This window comes from Hermetia illucens, chromosome 1 (genome assembly GCF_905115235.1).
Source record: "Hermetia illucens chromosome 1, iHerIll2.2.curated.20191125, whole genome shotgun sequence".
Classification (NCBI taxonomy): Eukaryota; Metazoa; Arthropoda; class Insecta; order Diptera; family Stratiomyidae; genus Hermetia; species Hermetia illucens.
In genome coordinates this window covers 219,897,052-219,921,917 of record NC_051849.1, presented here as the reverse complement: position 1 = coordinate 219,921,917, position 24,866 = coordinate 219,897,052, and the positions used below count along the sequence as shown (strand labels likewise).

The 24,866-nt window shown below is 41.7% G+C and overlaps 1 protein-coding gene across 2 annotated transcripts in view; it reads right to left on the bottom strand.

The window, feature by feature from the left end:
- Positions 1-22,612, bottom strand: part of LOC119646821 (diacylglycerol O-acyltransferase 1-like) — a 32,136-nt gene extending 9,524 nt beyond the window's left edge. The window contains exons 1-2 of one of the 2 annotated variants that reach the window (XM_038047436.1): positions 22,373-22,612; positions 5,762-5,889 (exon numbers count right to left, since the gene is read on the bottom strand). In XM_038047436.1, coding sequence (XP_037903364.1) covers positions 5,762-5,874 — 113 coding nt within the window. In that variant the 5' untranslated portion in view covers positions 5,875-5,889; positions 22,373-22,612. Of the gene's footprint in view, positions 1-5,761; positions 5,890-22,102 lie in introns of both variants that reach the window. The other variant, XM_038047435.1, reaches the window with a different exon arrangement.
- Positions 22,613-24,866: the final 2,254 nt, after the last annotated feature.

The window sequence follows — 24,866 nt, the reverse complement described above, 5'->3', positions numbered from 1 at the left end:
AGAGAATTGCCACTCATTCGCTTTCCTCAAAAACGACCACCTACCTTAAGTCTTTTATCTCGCGCTTGTGAATGGTTTTGCGTTCCTTAACAAGGCGTTCAATGGGGATCAGCATCACGGTTTAAGCTCCCAATTTCAGTACCTGTGCAATTGCTGTGCATAGAGCAAAACGGGCTGTGTTGCACTCATAAGAAGGCGTCTCCTGATTAAAGTATGACCTTCGACATTTGCCATTGGCCGATAGAGTTTCGGCCTTTTTTGCCACTGCTTTGATTTGCTCAAAAAAGCTCATATTTGAGTCGAGCGTCGATTCAAAGTAAATAACTGTTGGAATTTGGAAAACAGAGTCAGGATTCTCTTTTTGGTCAGTAGGACTACTTCGTTTCGGAAGCCTGAAACCATGAGCTATCATCTATCCGCTTTTTCCGCGAGACTCTTCTGGTATGTTTGTCTTAGGAAACTATCGGTAAGATGCGTTTCAGAGTTCAACCTTGGGATGGGTATCTGCTATTATAATGAGCTTCGCGCGAACTTCCCTCCAAGTAAAACTATTTTATATACCGCTGCCGGGAAACCAACCGGGTCATGCCGATTTTTCATAGAGAGGACTACCACTTTCAGATTTCCATAGTAAAAAGTGCGCAATCGGCGGCGTATTCCACGCTTAAGTCATTAACTAACTGTGGTTCCTTAGCAGAATATAGAGAGTGCATTAAGAAGCAAGTACATCGCCCAACTCTGATAAGGTCCTTTCCCTCACCTATCTCTTGTGAAGTAAAGACATCTGCCTTAAATTGGTGTGAGTCTTATTTACTTCCCCCTTGCATGAAACTAGTAAGCTAAACCTAAATGCTTGTGAAGAGCTTTCCCTAGTATGTGTCTGGAATGACATCCTAGGGTATAACATTTAAACTAACCGTTCCTCTTTTCTTCTTCTTTTTTTTGGAGGCGACAACTTGCATAGGTACCAATTCATTCCTCTTGCTGAAACAACTTTTTATACCAGGCACTTTGTAAGGCCGTATAAACGTAGAGAATATCGAAAATTGCGGTTCCCTTACAGATTGGTACTTGCAACGTCATGAGCCCCATCCGAGAGCTCATATACGGCTGGCATTTCGAGGCTTCTGGAAAGTCCCATGTATGTCACATATATGCCTAGAGGAGAGCCTCATCCCGGCTTCTCATTTCAGCAGTTTGGACCTATGAGTCGCCTATAGGCTTCCTCATGTTAGGCCCAAACTTCCTTCTCTGCTCCGGAGCCCTCCCTTATCCTTATTTTTGATGAGCTACTGAACAACCAGAACATCGGCGAGTTGGAGGTCCCGCCAACTGAAGACGACGGACAAATACTGCCACTACCAAGTTTAGGAGAAACAGTCCGTGCAATTCATCGGCTAAAAAATCATAAGTCGCCAGGAGCCGATGGAATTACAGCCGAATTAGTGAAATATGGAGGCGAACAGTGGTTCATCAACTTGTGCTCAAGATATGGGACAACGAATTAATGCCTGACGATTGGCAACGAGGCATTATCTGTCTCATACATAAAAATGGAGTTTCGGCCTTGTCCGCTGCTGCTTTGATTTGCTCAAAAAAGCTCATCTTTGAATCGAACGTTTTGACTCTGTAATCACTTTGGCGATCGACACGGAAGGCAGTGTCAACCTTTTCTTTTCGGTCAGTAGGACTACTTCGTTTTTCTCCAACGCAAAACTGAATCCAAGAGTATCTGTCTATCCGCTTACTCCGCGAGACTCTTTCGGTATGCTTGACTTAGGAAGCTATCGTAAGATGCGTTTAAGAGGTTTCTTCCTAGGATGCGTACCTGAGCTATGCCGAAGTAGAGAAAATGAAACTTCTGGCCTTATAGAAAAGAGCAAATAGAAAGCATTTCTCGAATAATCCTCCAATTTCAGCAAGAGGTGGCTTGGCACGAGGAATTGAATGTACTTCTGACATCAAGCGTTACGAAAAGGATTGCCCGTTGAGATCAGCGCGGTCTGCCTTAGCTCGATAAACCGTATTCACAACCTAAGCCGAACTATCTTAAGGATAAGTCCCCGGCAATACGTATCGCTTTCACGAGTGTAATGTGCCTTTTGGGTATTTTCCGGTTGTGCCAAGTATACAAGTTGGTTTGTATGCAGATGACAGCGCGAGCCTCCCTTCAAGAAACACCAGTTTATATACTGCAGCCGGGAAACCAAGGGTTTTCCTTATTTTTCATAAAGACTGCCTCTTCCAGTTCTTTCACAGTCAAAAATGAACAATTCCGGCAATTTCCAAATTTTTACCATCAACCCGAATGGGATCCGTAGTGAATAATGTTTGCCTCAACTTTTCGGGTTTATGACCGAGTTCCCACGGATCACCATCCACTTCGTTGACAATGTTTTGTTTATTGTGGTATCTCCTTTTGGTTGATATATTCTCTGCCAATGTGGTGCATGCCGCCCCCGGTTGTGAAAGCTTTGTAGCAAACGGTGGAACTTATGATATTCCCTTTGTAGGCCAGCAATTTCGGCGTGTGACAACTTTGACCTATTAAAGTTCTGTTAATAATAGTGCGATTTCCACTAAACTTGGTATTATCGTACTCCACGGTATATTAATGTGAAAGTTGATAGGTCTAGGATAAACTTAAGGGGGATACTTGGTGAATTTTTAGAAAATAAATAAATAAATAAATAAATATGGTAATATACTATGTTTAACTTTATTTAAACAGGTATCGGTATGAAGAGTATTTTGAGGTCTAAATGCCATGTGCATATTTTTTTCCAGATATTCGGGTTGGATAGTTGCTGAGAATGGGTCCTTGAAGTAACTGACCGTTTTTGGACCCCGCACTCCTCTACTTTGCATTCAATGTTAAATCTAATGCCGGTTTCGGCAAATACTAATCGAGACCTTTAATTTGATACCACACGTGACTATACTCGGTGAAAAAAATTTTACTTTTACACCCCTATTTTGCATGTATGGGAACTCCCCCTCCCTGCCTTAAACCCAACGTGGGAATATAATATTCACTGCATTCAATGAAGTCCTTTCTACCAAATTCCTTATCAATGTGAGTAATCGTCTATGAAATAAAAGGCGTGACAGACAAACGGACGGATAGACAGGTAGACAGACATAAACCCTAAAAACTGAAAATGGTGCAAAGGTCCGTCAGCATCTAAATACAGGTCCAAGGAAGAAACTATCGACACGCGGTGACTTGTCGTTTTGTTGGACAATTCAGGAAGGTGAGTTGGCTCTTTAATCTCCATTTTCGTTGCAATGAAATACTATGGTAGTTTGAATTCGTAACCTCAACTATCTTTGAGGCTGGAGACGTATCAAATAAGAATCCAGCCCGCGGTGGATTCTCGTTCTTACGACCGCGTTATCTGAATTAACGAATTGTTCAATCCTCGCCAAAATTTCTTAGCGGTCCGTAAGGAAGTCAAAAGTTACATATCTCCATCTTTGATTTTAGTTTCTTGTGTTCCTTGGCTTATTTTCCTTTACCTGCTTGTTTGGTATTATCCTTCTTCTAGACTTTATCACAAAGAAATTTCTCTATTTTTGAGTTGAATGTGGTTATTATTATGCTTTCTTTGGGGTAGGGAGAAGAATTGATGCTTAAATGCTCTATAGAACTGCGGCCGAAAACCTTTTGCTCCTTTCAGGACTCTTAATCCTAATCAAGTTCAATTCCTTATTACATATTGTCCTCAGAGGGAGGAGCAAGTGAATGGCTTATTTTACGCTTAAAACTAGAGAAGGAAATAGAGTCAAAGGACCCAAGCTGTAGGGCGTTGTAGGACCGGCATAGCTCCGAGATCGGAGAGTGGAAGTAAATCTCGAGCTCCGCGAAGGGTACGTCAAAAATGTCCGCACTACGTGTGTTATGAGACGAGGCGATACGGGAAGTAATATCCGAGTTGGCGGAGCAGTCCATCAGACAATTGCAGAGTTTGAAAAGAGTACACATATCAAGGAAGATACGGCGTTGCTGTAGGGAGGGGGGACTGAGGGTGCGGAGTTGTGACGGATAATCAACTCATACAAGGTTCTTTTTGTAGAAGAGGGTCCGGGTGAATTTATGTTGAACAACTTCAAGAGCGCGGCAGTCACGAATGCGGAAAGGGGAGTAGACTACACAGCAATAATCAAGGATGTTTTTGACAAGGAAGTTGAAGAGTGTTAAGGAGGGCTGGATTGAGTAAAGTCGGAGGAGGAACGTTGGATAAAACCAGACATTTTGGAAGCTCTATTGATGATGGCAACGAAGTGGGAATTGAAACGAAGTTTATCGTCGAATATTACGCCCAGGTTTTTGAAGGAGGTTAGTAGTGAAAGGGGTTGTCCACTGAGAGAATAGGAAAAGGATGTTGGGGAGGGTTTAAGCGAATAACTCATCCAGTGGCATTTGTTGACATTCAGTGTTAGCTTGATGACCGAGCACCAACGGACTAAATTATCAAGGTTGGATTGTAAGAGAGCACAGTCAAATGGAGACGAAACAGAGGCAAACAATTTAAGGTCGTCTGCGTAAAGCAAATACGGGCAGATGAGGATGCAGGCATGGTCACTGATAAAAAACAGGAAGAGTAGCGGGCCAAGTATAGAGCCTTGGGTAACACCAGAGGAAGGAGAGAAGGAACGGGATGAGTAATCATGAAAAGAAACTTTGAGAGATAGGAGGAAAGCCAGGAGATGACTGAGGGAGGGAAGTCTAGCGATGAAAGTTTAGAGAGGAGAATGTTATGGTCAACGGTATCAAAGGCTTTGGAGAAATCGGTATAAAAAGCATGTACCTCCTGTCGTGAATTCAAGCATTTAGCAACAAAGTTGGTAAAGACCAGAAGATTTGAAGCCGTTGATCTATGTTTCACGAAACCATGCTGCTCTTTGACAATGAGGTGACCGAAGTGTGCGGTCAACCAGTCGCTGAAGTATCTTTCGAGGATTTTGGAGCAAGAGTAGAAAAGAGAAATGGTGCGGTAGTTAACAGCAAGAGAAGGGTCTCCGCTCTTGAGGATAGGAATGATAAGGGCCTCTTTCCAGAGACGGGGAAAGTAGCATTCATCTAGACTTTTGTTGCGGATTATACTCAGGGGGAGGGCAATGTGTTTTCTACAGTTAAGGAGGAAGAGGTTCCGCTCGAAACAGAAATATATTAAAAACTGGCTATATATGTATATAATTTCTGGCCTTACGGATTACTGGTAAGGAGGTAGACCCTGCCACTCCCGAAAGTAATAGAAATTTCATAAACAAAATCTGCAATTGCTTTATCTTCTGCAACAAACCATCGGTTATAATTAAAAAAATTTACAATGTCTAAGTAATTATCTTGCCGACATAGTAATTAAGTAGACACTTTTCCATGTAACATTCAATTTCCATGACCCGCGAGGAAGTAATATTCAGAGCTAATTGCATGTAATAGCGCAGCGAATTCGCGATAACATTTGTGAGCTATTATTATGGCATTTTTCCCACAAATTGAGAACTATTTTATCGGCCTTAAAATTCCATTTGAAGTAAACAGAAGATAGTTCATTGGTCATTGTCTGTAGTTGTTTTGGATCGCAATTCGTGATTAAATTAATTTGCTATTTATTATTGTTAATTTGATTGACAAACCACTTTTAATTTGATCTTTTCAATTGGAAGTTTAGCAAATTTTATCAAATTCCAGGGCATTGTATTCTGAGGATATTGACTTGTAAAAAGAAAGAAAATATAATGTAAAGGAACTCACGGTTTATCTGGTTGGGACTTTCTTTGCTTTTCTTCACTAGTTGTAATTTCTTCGGCCCTTGTTTGGCTTTGGGCCCTGCGCGGGCGGACCGTTTCTTCAGCTTCGGATGTCATGGTCCTTTATTTAAGCTGAAAGTACAAAAAGAAGAATGTTTAGATAGATACGAGTGATTTACAATGGCAATACAATGCTTTTACTGACTTCCATAAAATGTACCAATATCACCAATATAATTATGGAATGTAGATAATTTTCAGAAAAAAATTAGATAATTGGTATAATACCCGCAGCGTTTTTGATTGAATTTGCTGATAATAGGAACTGATAAGGGAAGTTAGGCGCACTTCTGTCGATTGCAGCTAAAGTTTCTTTCCATGGACGTAGAACGAATATTAGAAAAATCTTAGCGGGCAAACAAACAAAATGAGGGATGATTTCAGCATATTGGTAGCGAAAATTAATATTAAAGACATTTCAACGTAATATTACGTAGCTCAGGTCACAAATGTGTTTATTTTTAGAGTTCTTCACATTGCAATTCAGATCAGGCCACATTCAAAAAATAAATTACTTAGAGATCGTTGCAAACCACGTAGTGGGTAAAGAATAAGATTTGGCATATAAAGTAGCACCTTAACGCTTCTAACTGTTTTCCATAAGACAATAGACTAAGTTTATGCCGAAAAACATAAAGATTGGTCAAATCAACCTGCAGCATGCCAAAGCTCCCTCCTACCTGTTGGCAGCGAGAATGACAAAGCTGCAGGATTTCCCCTATATCTTTCTGGTGCAAGAACCGTGGGTTCGATTTAACAGAATCTGTGGCATAGGATCAGTAAAGGGGGCTAGGATCTTCTACGACGAAAGATCTATAAGACCGAGAGCTTGCGTCCTGATGTCAAGACGGTTAGAGGCAACTATGCTGAGACAATATTGTTCCCAGGACTTAGCTACGGTCATCATACAATACCAAATAAATGGCGAGAGGAAAAACATCATAGTTGCCTCCAAAATCCCTACCATTATTCTTAAGAGGTGCGCCAAAACACTAAGTCCTCTCCTTTCACAAATTTTCAATCATTGCTTTATCTTAGCACATTTCCCCACTCCTTGGAAACAAGCGCACATCGTCCCCATCCGCAAGAAACAAAAACCCGCATCCAATCCCAATAGCTACCGCCCAATCTCCCTACTCAACTCCCTTTCCAAGATTTTTGAAGTCGCCATCCATGACCTTCTACTTTCCCACATCTCCGATCACGATACCATCCCTAGCTTCCAATTTGCCAACAAGAAAGGTCACGGCACATCACATGTCCTCCTCGTCCTCAAATCCGACCTCTACAAATACCTAAATAATAACATCCCCACCACCGCCTGCCTCCTAGACATTCAGAAGGCCTTCGATTCCGTATGGCACGAAGGCCTTATTTTCAAACTTTCCTTTATGTTTAAATTTCATCCCCACCTTTGTCGACTTATCCTTAGTTTCCTTTCCAATCGCCATTCCCAAGTTAGAGTCCTCGACTCCTTATCCGATCCCTACAGTCCCCCTGCAGGCATCCCACAAGGCTCGGTCCTCTCGGCAACCCTTTTCTCTCTCTACACTGCTGATATCCCTCTTCACCACTCCTCTACAACGCCTTACACAGTCAAAACTCTCCAATATGCCGATGACCTAATTCTCTATACCCCATCCAGAAATATCCGCGCCGCCAGTCCCGTATAAACCTCTCCATCCAATCCCTCAAATCCTACCTCATCTCCTGGAAACTCCTTCTCAATCCGTCTAAATGCCATGCCATCGTCTTTCGAGGCAGGATAAAACTCACCTTCAAGATGCGCTGCGATATTTCCGACCTCCTTATTAAAATTGGCCAAGATCCAATCCTCACCGTCACCTCCACAAAATACCTCGGCATCCATCTAAACTCCCGTCTCTCTCCCATCCCTCACGTTAATTCGATCCTCTCCAACACTTCAACGGGTCTTAAATCCCTATGGCCCATCCTTAACAATAAATCCTCTGTCCGTCCTGACGTTAAGCTCTACTGCTACAAGCTGCTAATACGTCCATTAATGGCATACGGCTTTGTAGCCTGGTGCGATCTAACCTCCCACCAAATGGAGCGCCTACGAGCTAACGAAAGGAAGTTCTTCCGAATATCCCTAGGCCCTTCCCATCCCCGTTTCAATCAAGCCGTCTAAAACCGGGTCAACTCGACCCGTTTAAACGTGTGCCTCATCAAATCCCTCATTAAGTTCCTTTACCAATCCCTGAACCATGACAATAGCCTTGTCCGAGATTCCATCTTCTCACACATCAGTCCTACTGACCGCCCATTTCGAACCCATATCCCCCCTCCGACATCCTAAACCTTCACTCCTTAGGTCGCGTTTTTCGCAACGGTAGGTTAATGTATTACCATCGGCCCTACAACGAACATCGCTCTGACACTGTCTACTCCATCCTTCTCCTTTTACCGGTAATTTTTCCATACGCAATCTTAATATTATGGGGGGTTTTTCCTGGCTTTCCCCCCACTAGCTTTTAAGCTTAGGTTAAGTTGAACTGTATATTACTTTTATTATTTAGCTTTAGGTTAATTTCTAGAAAAGACTAATGTCGTTAGAAATAAGTTCTAGTATTAAGTAATAGCCTTAAGCTTAGCAGTGTAAATAATAGGGTAAATAAATTGAATGTGTTAAAAAATCATAGTTGCCTCCGCTTATTTACCCTATGATTCTTTGTATCCTCCACCGACGCAAGAGCTTAGGGGTCTGGTGGCGTATACAGAATCAAGTGGTCTCGAACTCTTAATAGGTTGCGATGCGAATGCTCAACATATTTGTTGGGGCAGTAGTAAATGCAATCCAAGAGGAGAGAAGCTATTTGATTTCATCACTTCAGCTGGTCTTATGACTGCAAACGTAGGGTGCGCCCCTACGTTCGTGGGACCGAGAAGAAGCGAAGTAATTGACCTAATAATCTGTACCTCAAAATTGTTAGAGTTGATTACACACTGGCGAGTGCTAGACGAGGTCTCACTGTCAGATCACCGATATCTAGAATTCAATCTGACTATTGCGGGCGAACAGCCTGCAGTACAAAGACGGAACCCTAGGAAAACGGATTGGGTAAAGTTCAATGAACTTCTTGGCAATAAAGTACAGTTCCCTAGGCGACTAAGGACTCCTTTGGTGCTGGAAGATGAATTGACAACTCTGAACGGCACACTTTTAGAGTGCTATGAAGAGGCTTGTCCTATTTCCCGAGGCCAAAGCGGTAAAACGGTTCCTTGGTGGAACCGAGAACTGCAAAAACTCAGGAAATCAACCAGGCGACTTATAAATCGTGCTTGCAAAAGTAACAAGGACGAAGACTGGTTAAATTTCAAGAACCCACAACGTGAATATAAGAGGCTCGTGAGGTGCTCGAAACGAGACTCCTTTAGAGCGTACTGTGAGGAACTGGAAGGCGAAAGGGAGACTTCAAGGCTGTGCAGAGTCCTCAAAAGGGATGAGTCGGCCAAGTTGGATTCTCTTAGAAAACCTGACGGTACTTTCACGAGCTCCAGACTCGACTCAGTACAGACCCTCCTGGAAGTACACCACCCGTGAGAACGGGAGAGTTGACGGTTCTTGCAACCCCTTCAACACGCAAGCGTTGCAAGGGGAACTGGAACACTGCGAAAGCGGTTGTTACCCATGAAAAGGTGAGAGCTGCCACCACCAAAGGACAGTAGTCCTTTGAACATTTCAAAGCACCTGTCATGGATGGCATCTATCCGGCAATGCTAAAGGAGGGTATGGAGCATTTAGAGCGACCTCTAAGAAATATTTTTCGAGGATGTCTTGCTCTGGGCTACGTGCCTTCTTCTTGGCAATAGGTTAAGGTAGTTTTCATACCGAAACCTGGGAAAGATGACTATTCTAATCCAAAGAACTTCAGACAGATCAGCTTGACTTCATTCTTGCTGAAAGGTTTGGAGAGACTGGTGGAGCGTCACATTCGTGGAAACGCACTTAGGTCACACCCACTTAGTGAAAACCAACATGCTTACCAACGTGGAAAGTCCTGTGAGTCTGCTCTTCATTCTTTGGTCACAAAGATAGAGGATGCAACTTTGAATGGTGAGTACGCGATGGGGGTGTTCGTGGACATTGAAGGGGCTTTTGACTGTGCGCCTTTTCAAAAACTTTCTGATGCCGCCAGAGCGCATGGTGTTGATGATGCTTTAATTAAGTGGATCCATGCTATGCTAACGCAAAGATTGTTGTGCGCTGAGGTAGGGGTCGATCGCTACCTGACTACAGAAGCAACGAAGGGTTGCCCCCAAGGAGGTGTGCTTTCGCCGCTTGTGTGGAGTATGCTGATCGACTCACTGCTATACGAACTGCAAAATTTGCCAATACACGCTCAAGCTTATGCTGATGACGTGGCTGTACTTGCTGTTGATCGGAATCGGTGTGTAGAAATACACAGCGTGCCGTTGATTTGATAGACAGCTGGTGCCTTAGACATGGTTTGTCAGTTAATCCAAAAAAAACACAATGGTTTTATTCACAAAAAGGAGAAAATTGGATGGACTTTGTCTCCCTGAGATGAGGGGTACTACTCTTCAACTCTCCGAAGAAGTGAAATATCTGGGGGTCACTCTAGATAAAAAACTTCTTTGGAACAAACATGTAGAGGTAAAGATGAAACGAGCTTTCACAGCTTATGGGCTGTGCAGACGGACCTTTGCCTCGACATGGGGACTCAGGCCTCATGTGGTAATGTGGATATACGTTGCCATCATTAGGCCGATGTTCGTATATGCATCCGTAGTGTGGTGGATTAAGGTGAGACAAAAAGGTTTTCATCGTAAACTAGACGCACTGCAAAGAACTGTTTGTCTGGGTATCACTGGTGCCATGAGCACGACATCCGGCGCAGCTCTGAATGCACTACTCAATTTGCAACCCCTGGATATATTTATTCAAAGCACTGCAATGAGAGCAGCTCATAGGCTAATTCGATTAGATCTATGGGAAAACAACAGATGTGGGGGGCACAGAGCATTGGAAGAGTTACTGGGAAGACTGAATCCAGTTCTTACAATGCCTTCCGATTCTCGTGTCCCCATACATCTGTTTGGTAGAAGATATGTAGTTACCCTGAAGCGTAGAGAGGACTGGGAAGACCCAGAGGAATGCGTGGCGGGATATACGGAAGTCTTCTACACCGATGGCTCAAAAACAGAAGAGGGTTCTGGAGTCGGAGTCTACCTCTCGAATAAAAACGGGAAGTGGGCTTTTCCTTTGGGACAATATGCAACGGTTTTTCAAGCCGAAGTTTATGCGATCCTAAGGGTGGCAAACTGGGTGATTGACGAGCGGTTGAAGGGCAGGCGCATCGCAATCTGCAGTCCTTTGATCACCTCGAAAATCGTTCAGGAATGCAGAAACCATTTGAACTCTTTGTCTAGATTCAATACGGTAGAACTACTCTGGGTAGCTGGTCACTGTGGCATAGAGGGAAATGAAATCTCGGACGTTTTAGCGAAAGAGGGGTCAATCTCCCTTATGCCGGGACCGGAGCCAGCAATTGGGGTATCAGTAGCATTGGCTAAATCTGTTTTCAAAAACTGGGAACAAGTTTCCCATAACGACAGGTGGCAGAGCTTAAATGCTGCTCGACACACCAAACTTTTCCTGCCAGAATCGAACATACGTACCGCAAAGTTTATCCTGTCGAAAAGCAGGCGGACTTGCAGGTGTATTGTGGGCATTCTGACAGGCCATAATTCACTAGCCGAAGATGATACGTGTCCCTCCTGTAATGAGGAAGCGGAATCCACGGAGCATTTCCTATGTGAATGCCCCGCCTATGGACGCATCAGGCATCAGTTCTTTGGTGCCGATGTCCTCCAATTGCGACGGGTAGCATCACATCCACTAACGGAAATCCTGCGATACGTTAACGAATCCGGAATATTCCGTTAGACGGGGGAGGCGAGTACAATGGGCCAACACGGCCTGAGTGCTCAGAAGTTGTAGCTTCTCCCCCACCATACACACACACACACAGCATCTTAACTGGAAAACGGGTAAACATGGGGTGAATGGTTTATCTGACACTATGTTGTGGGGTTGGTACTAGACAGTGAAAAAATGGGATGGTGGCTAATGGAAAACTAAAGTGTGCAGTATCCAAAAAGGATGTTCAAGAAAACGTTTGCAGCAATTACCTAAAGGATCTGCTGACAATGAAAATACAGGTTACAGCATTGAAAGGTATGCTCGCTTATTTTCAAGAGAATAACAGAATTTACTGTCCGGCAGTGGTCTATGAACTTTCCGCAGAGAAACACAGGACCAGTAGACTCTGGCAAGGAAATCGCACGCTAGAAAGGAAAAAAAAAACACAAACCTTCCGTCTAACAAGTTAAAAACTTAAATTAGTAAATTTAAGAAGGAGTCTTTCAGTAGTTTTTTTTTTATTATAACACTCCTTAACTTTGCAAATTACCCCTCCCAATTGCATAATTGCTATCCTGATCTTCCTTTTGCCAATTGCTCGCTTTTCCCTAAATCTAAAAATCCCATTTCACTTTAATCAATTTCAATTTGTATTTACTAATAATTCTTGATTGACATTGAACATTGACTGGGGGAAAATATACGTTGATCTTTTTTTGTTGGTACTTTAATTATTAAATAATTAAAATTATTATTTAATTTGCCCTGGTTTCGAGTACAATGGGTCACACACTGCGAAAATATGAGTTGACTTGAATTTGAAGTTTAAGGCCGGCGTTATTGGAATCAGAAATGAACGGAACCAGGGACCGGCTGATCGGGGAGACAGCTGAGGAGCGGGAGTTGGGATTGGAGATCATTTTTGTTTGAGGAAGAGATTGGTCGCGAAAAAGAGAAGAGTTAGAGCAAGAATAGCAATGGAAATGGAATCAATTTAATAATAAAGGTAATTGTATAGTGTAATTAGAAGCTAACAAATGCAAGTGTTCATTGCTCTTGAAGGAAGGATATACAGATTGTGATAGAGAAACATATTATTTGTGATACAAATAGTTTATATATATAAAAAAAAAAATAAGAAAAAAACCCCGCAAGAGAAAATTCTATTTTTGTTGAAATGCAATGATTTTTTTCAGATTTTTCGGTTGGGTAGTTTCCGAGAATGGGTCCGTTAAAGAAATGATCACTTTTGACCCCCCGCACTTCCCACCTTTCCAACAAATGTTAAAACTAAGACAAGCTTCTGAAAGTACTAACCGAGACCTTTCATTTGATTCCTCACATGACTATATTTGAGGAAAAAAAAAATTACATTCCCCTTCTGCATGTATGGGGACCCCCCACAAATTCGATGTAGAAATATATGACTTACTTGTTGTAACCCTCTCCGAGAAAAATACGTGTGACGGACAGACAGGCAGACGTTGGTAATGTGATGCTGAAATATGAAATGAATGAGAAAGATATCAGTCGTATTTCAACGAGAGGTGATAACAATCCCATACAATTAGAACACGTTTTGAAGGTTTCCAACAGGGAGTGTAGGAGAGTTGAAGAGGGATTTTTCATAGTTTTCCTGATCATCTGCAAAACATCCTCAAATTCCTCAGGTTCTGTTCATATTTTACCTCGTTATTATTGACTCTTCCACCTAGCCCTTCATCTAATTTGTCTTGTGAGTTTATTCGATCCAAGTCTGCAGTTAGCTACTGATTCGGGCATTATTGAATGAGTCGAAACTGGTTTAAATTGAAACGACCTCCTCACCAGAAATCAACAGAATGGTCCCTTTCATGAGCGATTCTCCGACTACCACTCATATAACAAGATTTAAGTGTTAATTGATTTTGTGAACAAAGTATCATTTTTTTCCCCAATATTTCAAGTCCCGCGGCGCGCAGCTGATATTTCTTTTCAATTAAGATTTAATTTCTATAAAAGATATTTGACTTTTATATTCCTCTACGTGCATACCATATGTATGTATGTGCGAAATAAATTCAGTGAACTATAATGACTCACTGAAGTTCCGCAATGAAATAGTTTTAATCAGAGTCACTCAGTTTTGTAATATAATCCCAGCAACTACCATACAGAATGGAAACGAGGTTATTGGAAAAGCTGTCCAGTAATTTGTTACTTTCCACAGAGCCCTTATCAAATATTACGTATGAGGACATAATTATTATACATGCGGACCTGATAGCAACGAGACAAAAAGTGAACTTTGTAGCTTATCATGACTAAACGAGCTACGAGAGCGTGTCTAGACTAAACTATCTTTTTATTGCCTTCCCTGATATGTTCTCAATATTAGAATATCCGGAATGGATTTGTTTACTGTTGGGATTGTTACTGACTGATCTATCAGAATTGATTAAGTGGGGCTTGATTGGTGTAAATTAAAGCGCGCCGTTCAGGAGTAATGAATTGATTCTGAAGGAGCTACAAGTAAAAGTATGTTCAGGGAGGGTTTAAAAATTTAGAAAACAACGGGCAGATAGTACTCTTTGAGAAGTTGGGAAGAGGAAAGAAGGAAAAGAGACAAAAATAGACCTAACTCCATTTTATCTTAAAACACTTAAAAAACACATTTGTTTATCGTCGTTGTCGGTCATTCGCAATGTGCTTCGGTTCCTCCACGATTTTCCGAGAAGAAAGCATCCTTCTCCACTACATTGTTGGTGCGTAGCATTGTACAATTTTTATGCTTCTTAGCCTGGATCGGAATCTTGCAGTCTATCAGAAACTGACTCCCAAGTCAAGAAGGCGCGCCTTGCGGTTGAAGTAAAAAAAAAACCTAATAAAGAATTCACCTCTACTACCACTTAGCTTTCCAGAATACAAAAAACACAAGAGGGAGAGGAGTACTTATCAGAGTCTCACCAGCTTACTTCGCTTAGGCCCTGCAGGTACAGCTTATATCGCTGGAATTCTCGCCCAAATTGGAGAAAGTGAGCATTCTGAGGTTCCTCGCTATCGTTATGTATTCTTTATGCATTCCACACGGACCCAAATATGGAATTTTGGGGAACACCTGATCTAACTCTTTCCAAGACGCCTCCCTAGTCAGATGCACGAATATTACCATCGCGTTGAACGCAGACAAAATCCCGTCTAATCCCGGAGCCTTATTATCCTTGATTCTTACACAAAAAGGGGTCTTTTTGTGCTCGGGGTTCGAGAAGATGTTCTGTTGAACCGTTGGTTGAATTCCATTTTCTTCGTCGGCAAAAGAATTGTATTTATTTTGAACTACAGTCCCGGACACGTCACTTGGGGTGATTTTTGCTTATGAATATTATTCATTCCAACCTTGTACGCAACGCCCCATTAGTTCGTATTAGCCTGAATGCATAGGTGTTTGTAGTAATTCCGATTATTTGCCTCTATATTCTTCTTAAGGCTACTACGGAGATCTCGGTATTATTTAATCAGTTCGCTATGTCCTGGCTTCCCTCTTGTCCTTTGGTAAAGTCTTCTCGCTCGCAGACACGATGATCCCAGCGGCGATATTTCCAGGTTTCACTAATAGTTTGGTTTCCTATGATGGTGAAAACGCCAACACGACCTTACAGTGTCGATAACTTCAGTTACCCCCTTCCATAACTGACTTACCTTTTCCAATGCCGTTCCTTTCAGATCATGATTTTCCAGCTAGCTATCCTAGTTTTTTTTTTTCACTTCCATTGCGCCTCTGACTGTCAGTTCCTGTGTATCTAATGTTGAGGAAGATGGCCGGGTGGTCATGTGGGTGTAGTGTTCATTCAACCTCCAGACCATCCGTCTCGTCACAGAGCTATGTCAATAGGTTAGACCGACGATCGGGCCTAACCCTCTACCTCGAAATGTGAGCAGACATCTAACGTTAGCTAGTATAATGCCCAGCTCCGTAAAGGATTAAATACGGTGTGAACCCTGCTGTTTCTCACTCAGGTTGAAATCGCCGGCAATTATTTTAGGGCTGTGGTGTTTAGCGTCCAACACCAAGTTATCAATCACCTCCTCAAAGTGCGCTTTAATTGCAATAGGAGGAGTGTAACCGCTGCAGATATCGAATAGTTCGTGAGAGCAGATCTTGAGTTGCACCGCAATTGTTGAGATTGGTTTGTATCAACCTCATTTACCCCTACTATCAGCTTCTTCTTAAATGCCGGGTACTTGCCGCTACCTGCAATATGCCAGTTTTCCCCGTCCTTTTTCCTTCGCCCACTCATCGTGGATTTAAAGTACAATCTTTGATGAGATAGCCCTTGTTCCTGCACTTTTTCGATCTGTTGTGACTAGCGCATGCTACTGCAAAATGACTGAAATCGAGATGCCTGAAGCATTTCTGAGTCAGTATACGACTCAACCTATTCTCACCTTGCTCACGGTAATCAGCAAGCTAATAGTAGCGGTCCATGTACCTCTTCCCGATCCTCTCTATTGTACTTTGTTTAATTCCGATAAGGCTGAATTGTTCCTCTAGCGCAACGCAAACCTCCCCTTTTATATAACTTCGTCTAGGTCTTTCCACTCGGTTATTATCTCCCACTTTCGGGCTTTCACTTTTGCTTGTTCGTCTAGCACCTTCCCCCCCTGGCTTCTCGCTGGATTTAATTAGCACCAACATTAGGTCCCTTTTCTTTCTGATGTGGCTCATACTTCAGTCTTTGTCTGTTAATTCCGGATTCGCTGTCCTTTTTCGAAGGATATTGGCATAGGACATATCTCTTAGAAATATAGCCTTTCTAAGGTTTTGTGCGAAACAAAAACTTATTAGAATCGATTCAATGTCTATCTGTCTGTCTGTCACACCCGACTTACGCCGAAACGGCTGAACCTATTTTCAAGAAATTTGCTGACAACGTGTGGTCTGTGAATCCCTTTACATACAGTAAGTGGCACCGTTTTCTGTTGAGCGTAAAGGGGCCTCCCCATACAGGCGAAAGTAGGATGGGGTATCAAATAAAAGGGCTTGATTAGTATTTTTCGAAACTACTCTTTTTTCTGATATTGGGGAAAACATAGGGGAATGAGGGCTCAAAATGTATGCACCGAAAAGAGTGGTAGGTCTTGTTCTCAGAACCTATCCCACAGAAAAATCTGACAAAAATGACAATGATGCACTCATACAAAATCTAGACCTCAAAATATGTTCCATTCCGATATCTGCTCAAATAAACTTACTAATAGTATATTACTACTTTTTAGAAATTTACTGAAAAAACCCCCTTAAATTCATCCTAGGACTTCCGAATTTCGTAGAAATCTGGCAATTAACGCCAAAGTTATAGCAGTTCAAACTTAGCAATTTCGCGCGAATTTACTGCTTCCAAAGCCATGCAAATCAGATGCTGAAGTCATAATTACCCGGAATAATTGACATTCGCGTGAAATATTGAAGTCGCATTTATGAAGAATCTATTTATCTGCAGCACTTTTTCAGATTTTGTGTAAAACACTTATGTGAAATCTAATCCTCAAGCGATGTCCTATTCCGGTATCTGCTCAAAAAATTTACTAATAGTATATTATCAACTTTTAGAAATTGACTAAAAAACTCCCCTTAAGTTCATCCTAGGTGTACTAAATTTTGCACCGACATAGAGGACAGCCTCGTGCATACACATGCCAAGTTTCATGAAAATCCAACTATTATTGGGAAAGTTATAGCAGTTCAAACTTATCAATTTCGTGATAATTAACAGCATCCTAAGCCATACAAATAAGATGCTGACGTCATAATTAACGAGAATAATTGAAATTCGAGTTTAATACTAAAATTCCATTCAAGAAGAATCTAATTCTCCCTAGCCCTTTTTTATATTTGATGTTGGTTAAATTGCTGGCATTTGCTAATAATATTAAACTCAGAGTGTGAAGTGTATGAGGTTGACTATTTCAATACAGGACTTTCCATCAAATGATTTATTTAAATTAAATTTAACTATGTGACACGGAACTGTCAGGCTCACCGCTCCTCACATCTTCTTCTTTTTTTTCAGCCTTCAGTTCACAAGCGGGGTCGGCTCGTCGTGATCGGTTTCGTCATTTTATTTTATCAAATGCCTGGTTAGGATGTAATCGCGAGACCTTCAAATCCCCATCCAGTGTATCATGCGACCATTGTTTTCGCTGGCTTTTTGGTTGCTTACCATTGAATTCGATGTTCTGACCCATACTGGTTGTTGAATTCTCGTTAGCGTGAATTACGTGACCACACCATCGAAAACGCCTCTTTTGCAGTTTTTCCACGATCGGTGCTAACCCATATCGATCGCGGATATTCTCATTTCAGACGTGATCAAAACGTGTCACTCCACCAGTGCAATGCAACATCTTCGTCCCCATTACCGCAAGACGCCGTTCATTGTCCTTTATAGTCAACACTCAAACTATAGAGAGCGACAGATGGACGACATTGCAGTAAATTTTAGATTTGGGACGTGCGCTGATACGTCGATCACAAAGAACACCAGTTGCGGAATGCCACTTCATCCAGGTGGCGTTAATGCTTGAAACATTTCATTACGCAGTTCTCCATTGGCTGGTAGCATTGACTCGAGGTATTTAAATCGTTCAGTTCTTTCAATGGCAGTAATCTGCCCCTCCAGATATTTAAATCGCTGAGTTCTGGCAATGGTGGTAACCTGCCCAGAACTGAGCGATTTAAATATCTCGGGTTAATGCTATAAGCCAATGGAGAACTACGTTATGCTCCTCACATAGGGAAACACAAAACCTTTTATACCTGAAGCGTCTAGCTTCCGGTTTCCCGACTTGTTTACCTGTTAGTTTTTTACCTGAGCCTTATAAATTCGAACACAGGTATAAATGTAAAAAGATGGAAAACCAATCAATTGTCTAAACTTATTTGTTGTTTGGAATAAAAAGGATAATCCAGTCTAGAGTGAGCACTGAAAGGCTTTCAAGCTATACTCTGTTATATTTTGTTGTAAGTATTGTGCTGTTTGTGTGTTTAGTGATTTTTTTAAATCATATTCGCACTAAAAAACGAGTATTTCATGGGAATCGATACTTATCAGAGAAGAAAAAGGGCTTCGCATTAACAACAGCAAAGAAACTTTTAGCAAGCATGAACATGGATGTTCCAATTGCGACAAGTTTTGTATATTGTATATTGGATTTTGCTGGAGTTTTCTCCGGTATTTCTGCAAATTTCTGCAAATAATAAAATATACGTAGTAGTAAAAAAGGAATGCGTGGGACATGTCGAGAAAAGAATGGGAACGCGGCTTAGAAATTCAAAGAAGAATCACAAAGGCATTGGTGGAAAAGGGGCTGGAAAATTTACTGATAAGGTTATTAACGACCTCACTACATTTTTTGGGCTAGCTATTCGTCGACACGTAAATTCGATAGAAGGAATGAAGCAAGAATTTTGGGGAACTTTCTTCCATAAATGTTCTACAGACGAAAATCCTCAGCATCAAAATCAAAATCAATCAAAATCAGTTGGTGCAAATGGCGCAAAGCGGAAGCTAAAGGAGAACTGGATAGTTTCCAACACGAGAAGGCAACTTTGACTGAAGAAGTTCAAACAGTCATCAAACCAGTCTACGAAGATTTGTCACGAGATGAACAGATGTTTAGGAGCAGAGACCCAGAATAACAATGAGTCGTTAAATGCATTCATCTTGACTTTCGCTCCTAAACACTTTCATTCTGGGGCCAAGGTCGTAGAAATAGCCACTTTTCTGGCTGTAATTATTTTCAATGAAGGATTCAATGGCATTCTCAAAATCCTAGTGACAATGGGATGTCAAGTTGATCACATATGTCAGATTTATGTCGACCGCCGTAATGAAGCGCGAATTTGGCGGTCTGAACGACGATCGACTGACTTCGCTAAAATAGCCAGAATTGAAACCAGAGAGCAACAATCGGCCTTACAAGACCTTTTTGAAGAAACGGAGGATGCTCTCTATGGACCAGGTATAGCAGATTAATGGTGAGTTAAAATTTTACTGTTGATAATCACATTTAAATTTTCAAATGCGTTTTTCTCGAAACTGCATCTTGAAAATCGGCTGCCGCCACAGCTCAAAATCTATCCTATCAAATTCTTTGAAATTTTCACGACTTCTTTAATACATATTTCTACGGTCCGCAAACTAGGATAATTGCAATCGGACGGGTCGTTTTTTTTTATTCATAAAAAAAGCCGTAAAAAAACACCAAAATCCAAAAAATTAAGTTTAAAAGCCCACCAAAAATTTACCTTTTAATATTTTCTAATTATCCTAGTTTACGGACCGTGGAATATTGTCCACATTAAAATGCCGTTTAGTTTTTTTTCCTCAGATTAACACAGCGCCGTCCAGCGTGGCAGCAGAAAAACATCTTTTTTGGAGATGGGTGCATAAATTGACACGTATTCCGAAAACTAGCTACGATATCAAGTTGAAATTTATTACATATACTAGAAATATCAATAAATATATGGTGAAAAAATCACGTTTCTATCTTTATCCAGTCCTCCAAAATAATTTTTCAAAAAAAGGCAAAAAAAAACGGCCTTCACACGGGATGACCCCCTTAAGGTGAATAGTCTGACGTAACAAATGCATATATCTTCCAACTACATTTAAATAGACCCATCTTGCACCGAAATATTTTAACATAAGAAATACACGAAACCCTTTATACCTGAAATGACGAGCTTCCGGTTTCTTACTTGCTCTATTTTAACTACCATCCATTTTTGTCTTGCACTTCCCTGTTTCCACCACTTTTAGTAGTTCGCAGAATTTCAGAATGAATGTACCAAATTTATAGAAAAATTATATAATGAATTGGGGAAAGATTATCAAGTCATCAATATTGATTCAACGATTATATTTTTGCAAGATTTGATGACTAGCAAATGGACGAATATTCGAAAAAATGCCTAAAGATAAGAAAAAATTGTAATCGAAGCGTGAGTAATTTGGGTCTCAAAATGTCATTTCGTTAATCGACTTTTATGGAAAGTAGGTACCACCTGTTTCTTGAGAGGTTTTATGTGTTTGGGTCAGTGAAATTATTGTGACCTTCCTATTCTTCTGTTTTCACTAGGACCAAGAACTGCCCTTTTATTTGGAATTGTGTCTTAGATTGCGTTTTTTCGTTCAGAAAAAGGTCATTCAGTAACGGTGCCGACTGGTCTAGATCGGGTCCGTCACTTTTCTCAATCATAGGGTTGGTCCGGGTGGAGTCGAGGGGTTCTTAAATCCTTGCCGATCGTATCAAACCATCGACTAGGATATTCAGACCTATCTAAGCTAGTGAGGTGTCATCAGAGCGTATTACGTGACCAAACCATCGAAGGCGCCTTTCTAACAATTTTTCCATGATGGGTGCAACCCACATCGATTGCGCATTTCCTCATTTCAAACGTGATCATATAGTGTGTCATGCCAACAATCTGATGCAACATCTTTATCTCTATTACCGCGAGGCGGCGTTGATTTAATGAGGTGCAAATAGTAGGAGTAAAAGGAAGTTGAACCGAGACTGGTTCATAGTGGATGAAGCCGACCTCGACCCACATACCCAGTGAACCATAAAGAGTTTGGCGCGGTTGAAAAATCACATTATCATATTCAATGAAAGTAAGTGGCATCTTTGGAGACCTCCTTCTGTTCTGTTGAATTGGAAAATATTCTTTGTTTGGGAATTCTTTCAGAGAAACTAATGTTCGCTATTAGCCGCCAATTTCATACCGGAAAATTAATGAATTTCCTGTCAGCAAAATTTACTAAAATTAAAAGCTTAAACAAGCTGCAAGCGTGAAGGTAATTAAGCTAACATTAAGCGTTAACTTGATAGTGGTCACTGTTTACAGAACTTATGAGTAAGCAACGTAAATATCTTCTTGTAAATAAGCGAGACCTTGACCTTACCGAAAACATTCGACTTTAGACGTTGGCTAAAATTATATAAATCCCAAGTCAGCGCCAACCGAATTTCTTTGAAATTTTAATCAAAGTGCGTTATAAATCAGCAAACATGACTTTGTCATCTTTTATAAATTCTATGTCTTTAGGTAAAATTTATTGCACTGTAACGTTAAGTATTTTATCAGAGAAAAACCGGCTGATAGTCAGCCTCCAATAAACAAAAATAGAAATCGTAAGATAACAACTGTTGATTGTTCAATCGTTTTTGAAGTAATTTTATTTCTTATTCAATTCACGAAAGTACGATGGTCCCAATGGTCTGAAAATTCGGCGCAGTTTGAAACTTGAATCGACCCCAAGATGCCTATCTGGATTTTTTCCAAGTTGCGTTTTCACACTTCACTCTCTGTTCTCCTCGAAAGATACTCACTTTTGTCCGTATGTGTACTCTGTGGAAAGTAGCTCCTCTGCCCGTGACCAAGGCACCGATAGCAAAAAAACCAGATAAACAAACTTTGACACTTGGTCGCGCACTGGCACTGCACACATTCAGAGATAGTACGCGAGTGGTTTCGGCGCTTCAAGATACTTTTTTTGTCCCCTAGTCCACTCTGAGCGAGGGTCTATGGGACCATAGTCCAGTTTGTTTTCTTGGAGTGGACCACGTGCTCGACACTATCAACGAAACTACAGTACCTACCCCGGATACAAAATAGGCGGCACTAACGGAACATTGAACGCCGGCACTGTCACGTTTACTCTATCTGCACTTGCAGCTCTAGCGGGCTGTCGACCTCAAACCTAAGTTGTGGCCTCCGATATGCGTTTTGCCTCGTTCGGTTCTGTGCACGTTACTAATTCGGACAGAGCGGATCAGCTCAGTTAAATGGTGTTACTCACGCTATCATGCCTACGGAATCAGCGTTCGTCGCATTTATTTGCGTTAAAAATAAAGCACGCCTGAGAGTGACAAATGCCCGGAGAGGGGCTAGCCACTTGCAGGCTAGGCTGCAAGCGAAGTTCGATTTCATCGATACTGGCGTCTGGAACTGCGTTAAGCTCAAGTTCCGATTGGGTGAAGCTTGTATTGCTTTTTTTCTAGAGGACGACAGATGGCGCATCCTTCGCATTTAGTTGACAGTAGAACCGGATAAATGGAGATGGATGGCGAAATCACGAAATGCGCAGCGAAAGTTAAAAGCTAATACTTGTCTACTAAATGCTACTCTTACACTGGGTCTGCTGTTGTGGAATATCATGTATAATTTATGTATAATGTAGTTAACATCTCGGCTTCGGAGGGTCCTTGGAACGTAACGTCGACGATATGACATTGATTCTAATTTCAAAGTGTGGTTAGGAAATTCTTAAAGGATATTCGTTGAGAAAAATATGGTAACGATCTGCAATTATGCTTGCATTTGGATTGCCAAACAAACGCTTTGGGTATCGTCCCGGAAAAAGTATCATTGGCCCTTGCAAGAATGGTTGGCTTCCGGCGGTTTCAATCAAATTTCTACTTTCAATCTGAAGTTTCAGTCTGTTCGTTAATTCAACAGCAAACTAGAGCTGTATGCGAGCGGTAACGTCAGGGGTCGCGGATGACGAAACGACCCATCGGATTTATCGCATATCGCACACATGTCTATAACTGCGGACAAGCAGGACACCTCCAAATATGCACGTTCTTCCTCATCCCACTTTCCCATTCTTCCTTCTCCATGCATCCTGCCTAAATTATATCCTGCAACCAAAAACAGAATTAAGTTGGAATCTGCCGAAGTCGGTCCCAGGACCGGTTATAAAAATAAGTCTGAACCCATTCCCATGGCACTGGATAAACTTTTGCACTGGATACCACCTTTTGTGGAGGTCAGTCCCTCTGATTTTGGGGAGGACCAATGATTGCTCCTTACCAGGAGGAGCATAAAAAATTCAATCTGACCCAAAAGTAGAAGCGCAAAAAGCTGAAGAAAGTACTGAAACTCTTATTGACATCGGCAAGCGTTCCTTTGCTCTCCCGACAGGCTAGGCTAGCTAAAAGTAAACCAAACAATAACGTATAGTAATGTGCTATTATTAACTTTATTTCAACAGATATCGGTACGGAGGGTATTTCGGAGCTCAGGCACCATATAGTGGCAGTTTCCTGATTTTTTTCAGATTTTTCGGTTTAGTAGTTTCTGAGAATGGCCCCCTTAAAGAAGTGATCACTTTCAACCCCCCGCGCTCCCCACCCTTCCAACGAATGTCAAAACTAAGCCCGGCTTTGAAAAGTACTAACCGAGACCTTTAATTTGATACCCCACATGACTATATTTGATGAAAAAAAATTTTACACCCCCCTTTTGCATGTATGGGGACCCCCCCTTAAATTCGACGTAAAAGGATGTAATTCACTGTATGCGTGAGGGTTCACAGTTTCCACCTTTCTACCAAATTTGGTGTCAATCGCTATAACCGTCTCCGAGAAAAATGCGTGTGACGGACAGGCAGACAGACAGACAGACAGTAAACCGATTTTAATAAGGTTTTGTGTTTACACAAAACCTTAAAAAGTGTGATGGGCGTCGTCCACGACTCCATTACAAAACACACAATTCGGAGATCGCGCCTTTCCAATCTTGTGCAGGTAAGACGAAAATTTCCATGCCCACTTAAAAATTGGGTAAGGAAATAGTCAGTCTCACCATGCTTCCGGTTCAGCCACGCACCCAAATTACCGATGAGCCGCGCAGTCCATCTGCCTCTATTTTCATTTTGCTAAGAGAGCTGTCACTCGTCTAGAGTGCGTTGCCGTTCTTCACGAGCAACAACCTCCCTTGGCTCATCCCCGAGGGTCACTCCCGCCGAACGATATGGGACGCAGGGTCGGAATTCTCTTTTTAGTCAGGATGACTACTTCGGTTTTTTCCAGTGCAAGGTTGAAACCATTAGTAGTCATCCATCCGCTTACCCGGCGCATCAACATGCCGAGTCTGCTTTGCGTCTGTTCGACAGTGCGTCCAGCAACAAGCGCTGCGACATCATCTGCATAGCCGACTAGGCGCGACTCTTCTGGCATGTGGAGTTTAAGTAGACTATCACAGGTAGCGTTCCAGAGGTCCGCCCATAGGATGGATGCTACCCCCGCCGTGACCTCCATTCTCCTCTGACCCTCTAGTGTTTCATAGAGCAGGGAGCGGTTCCTAAGA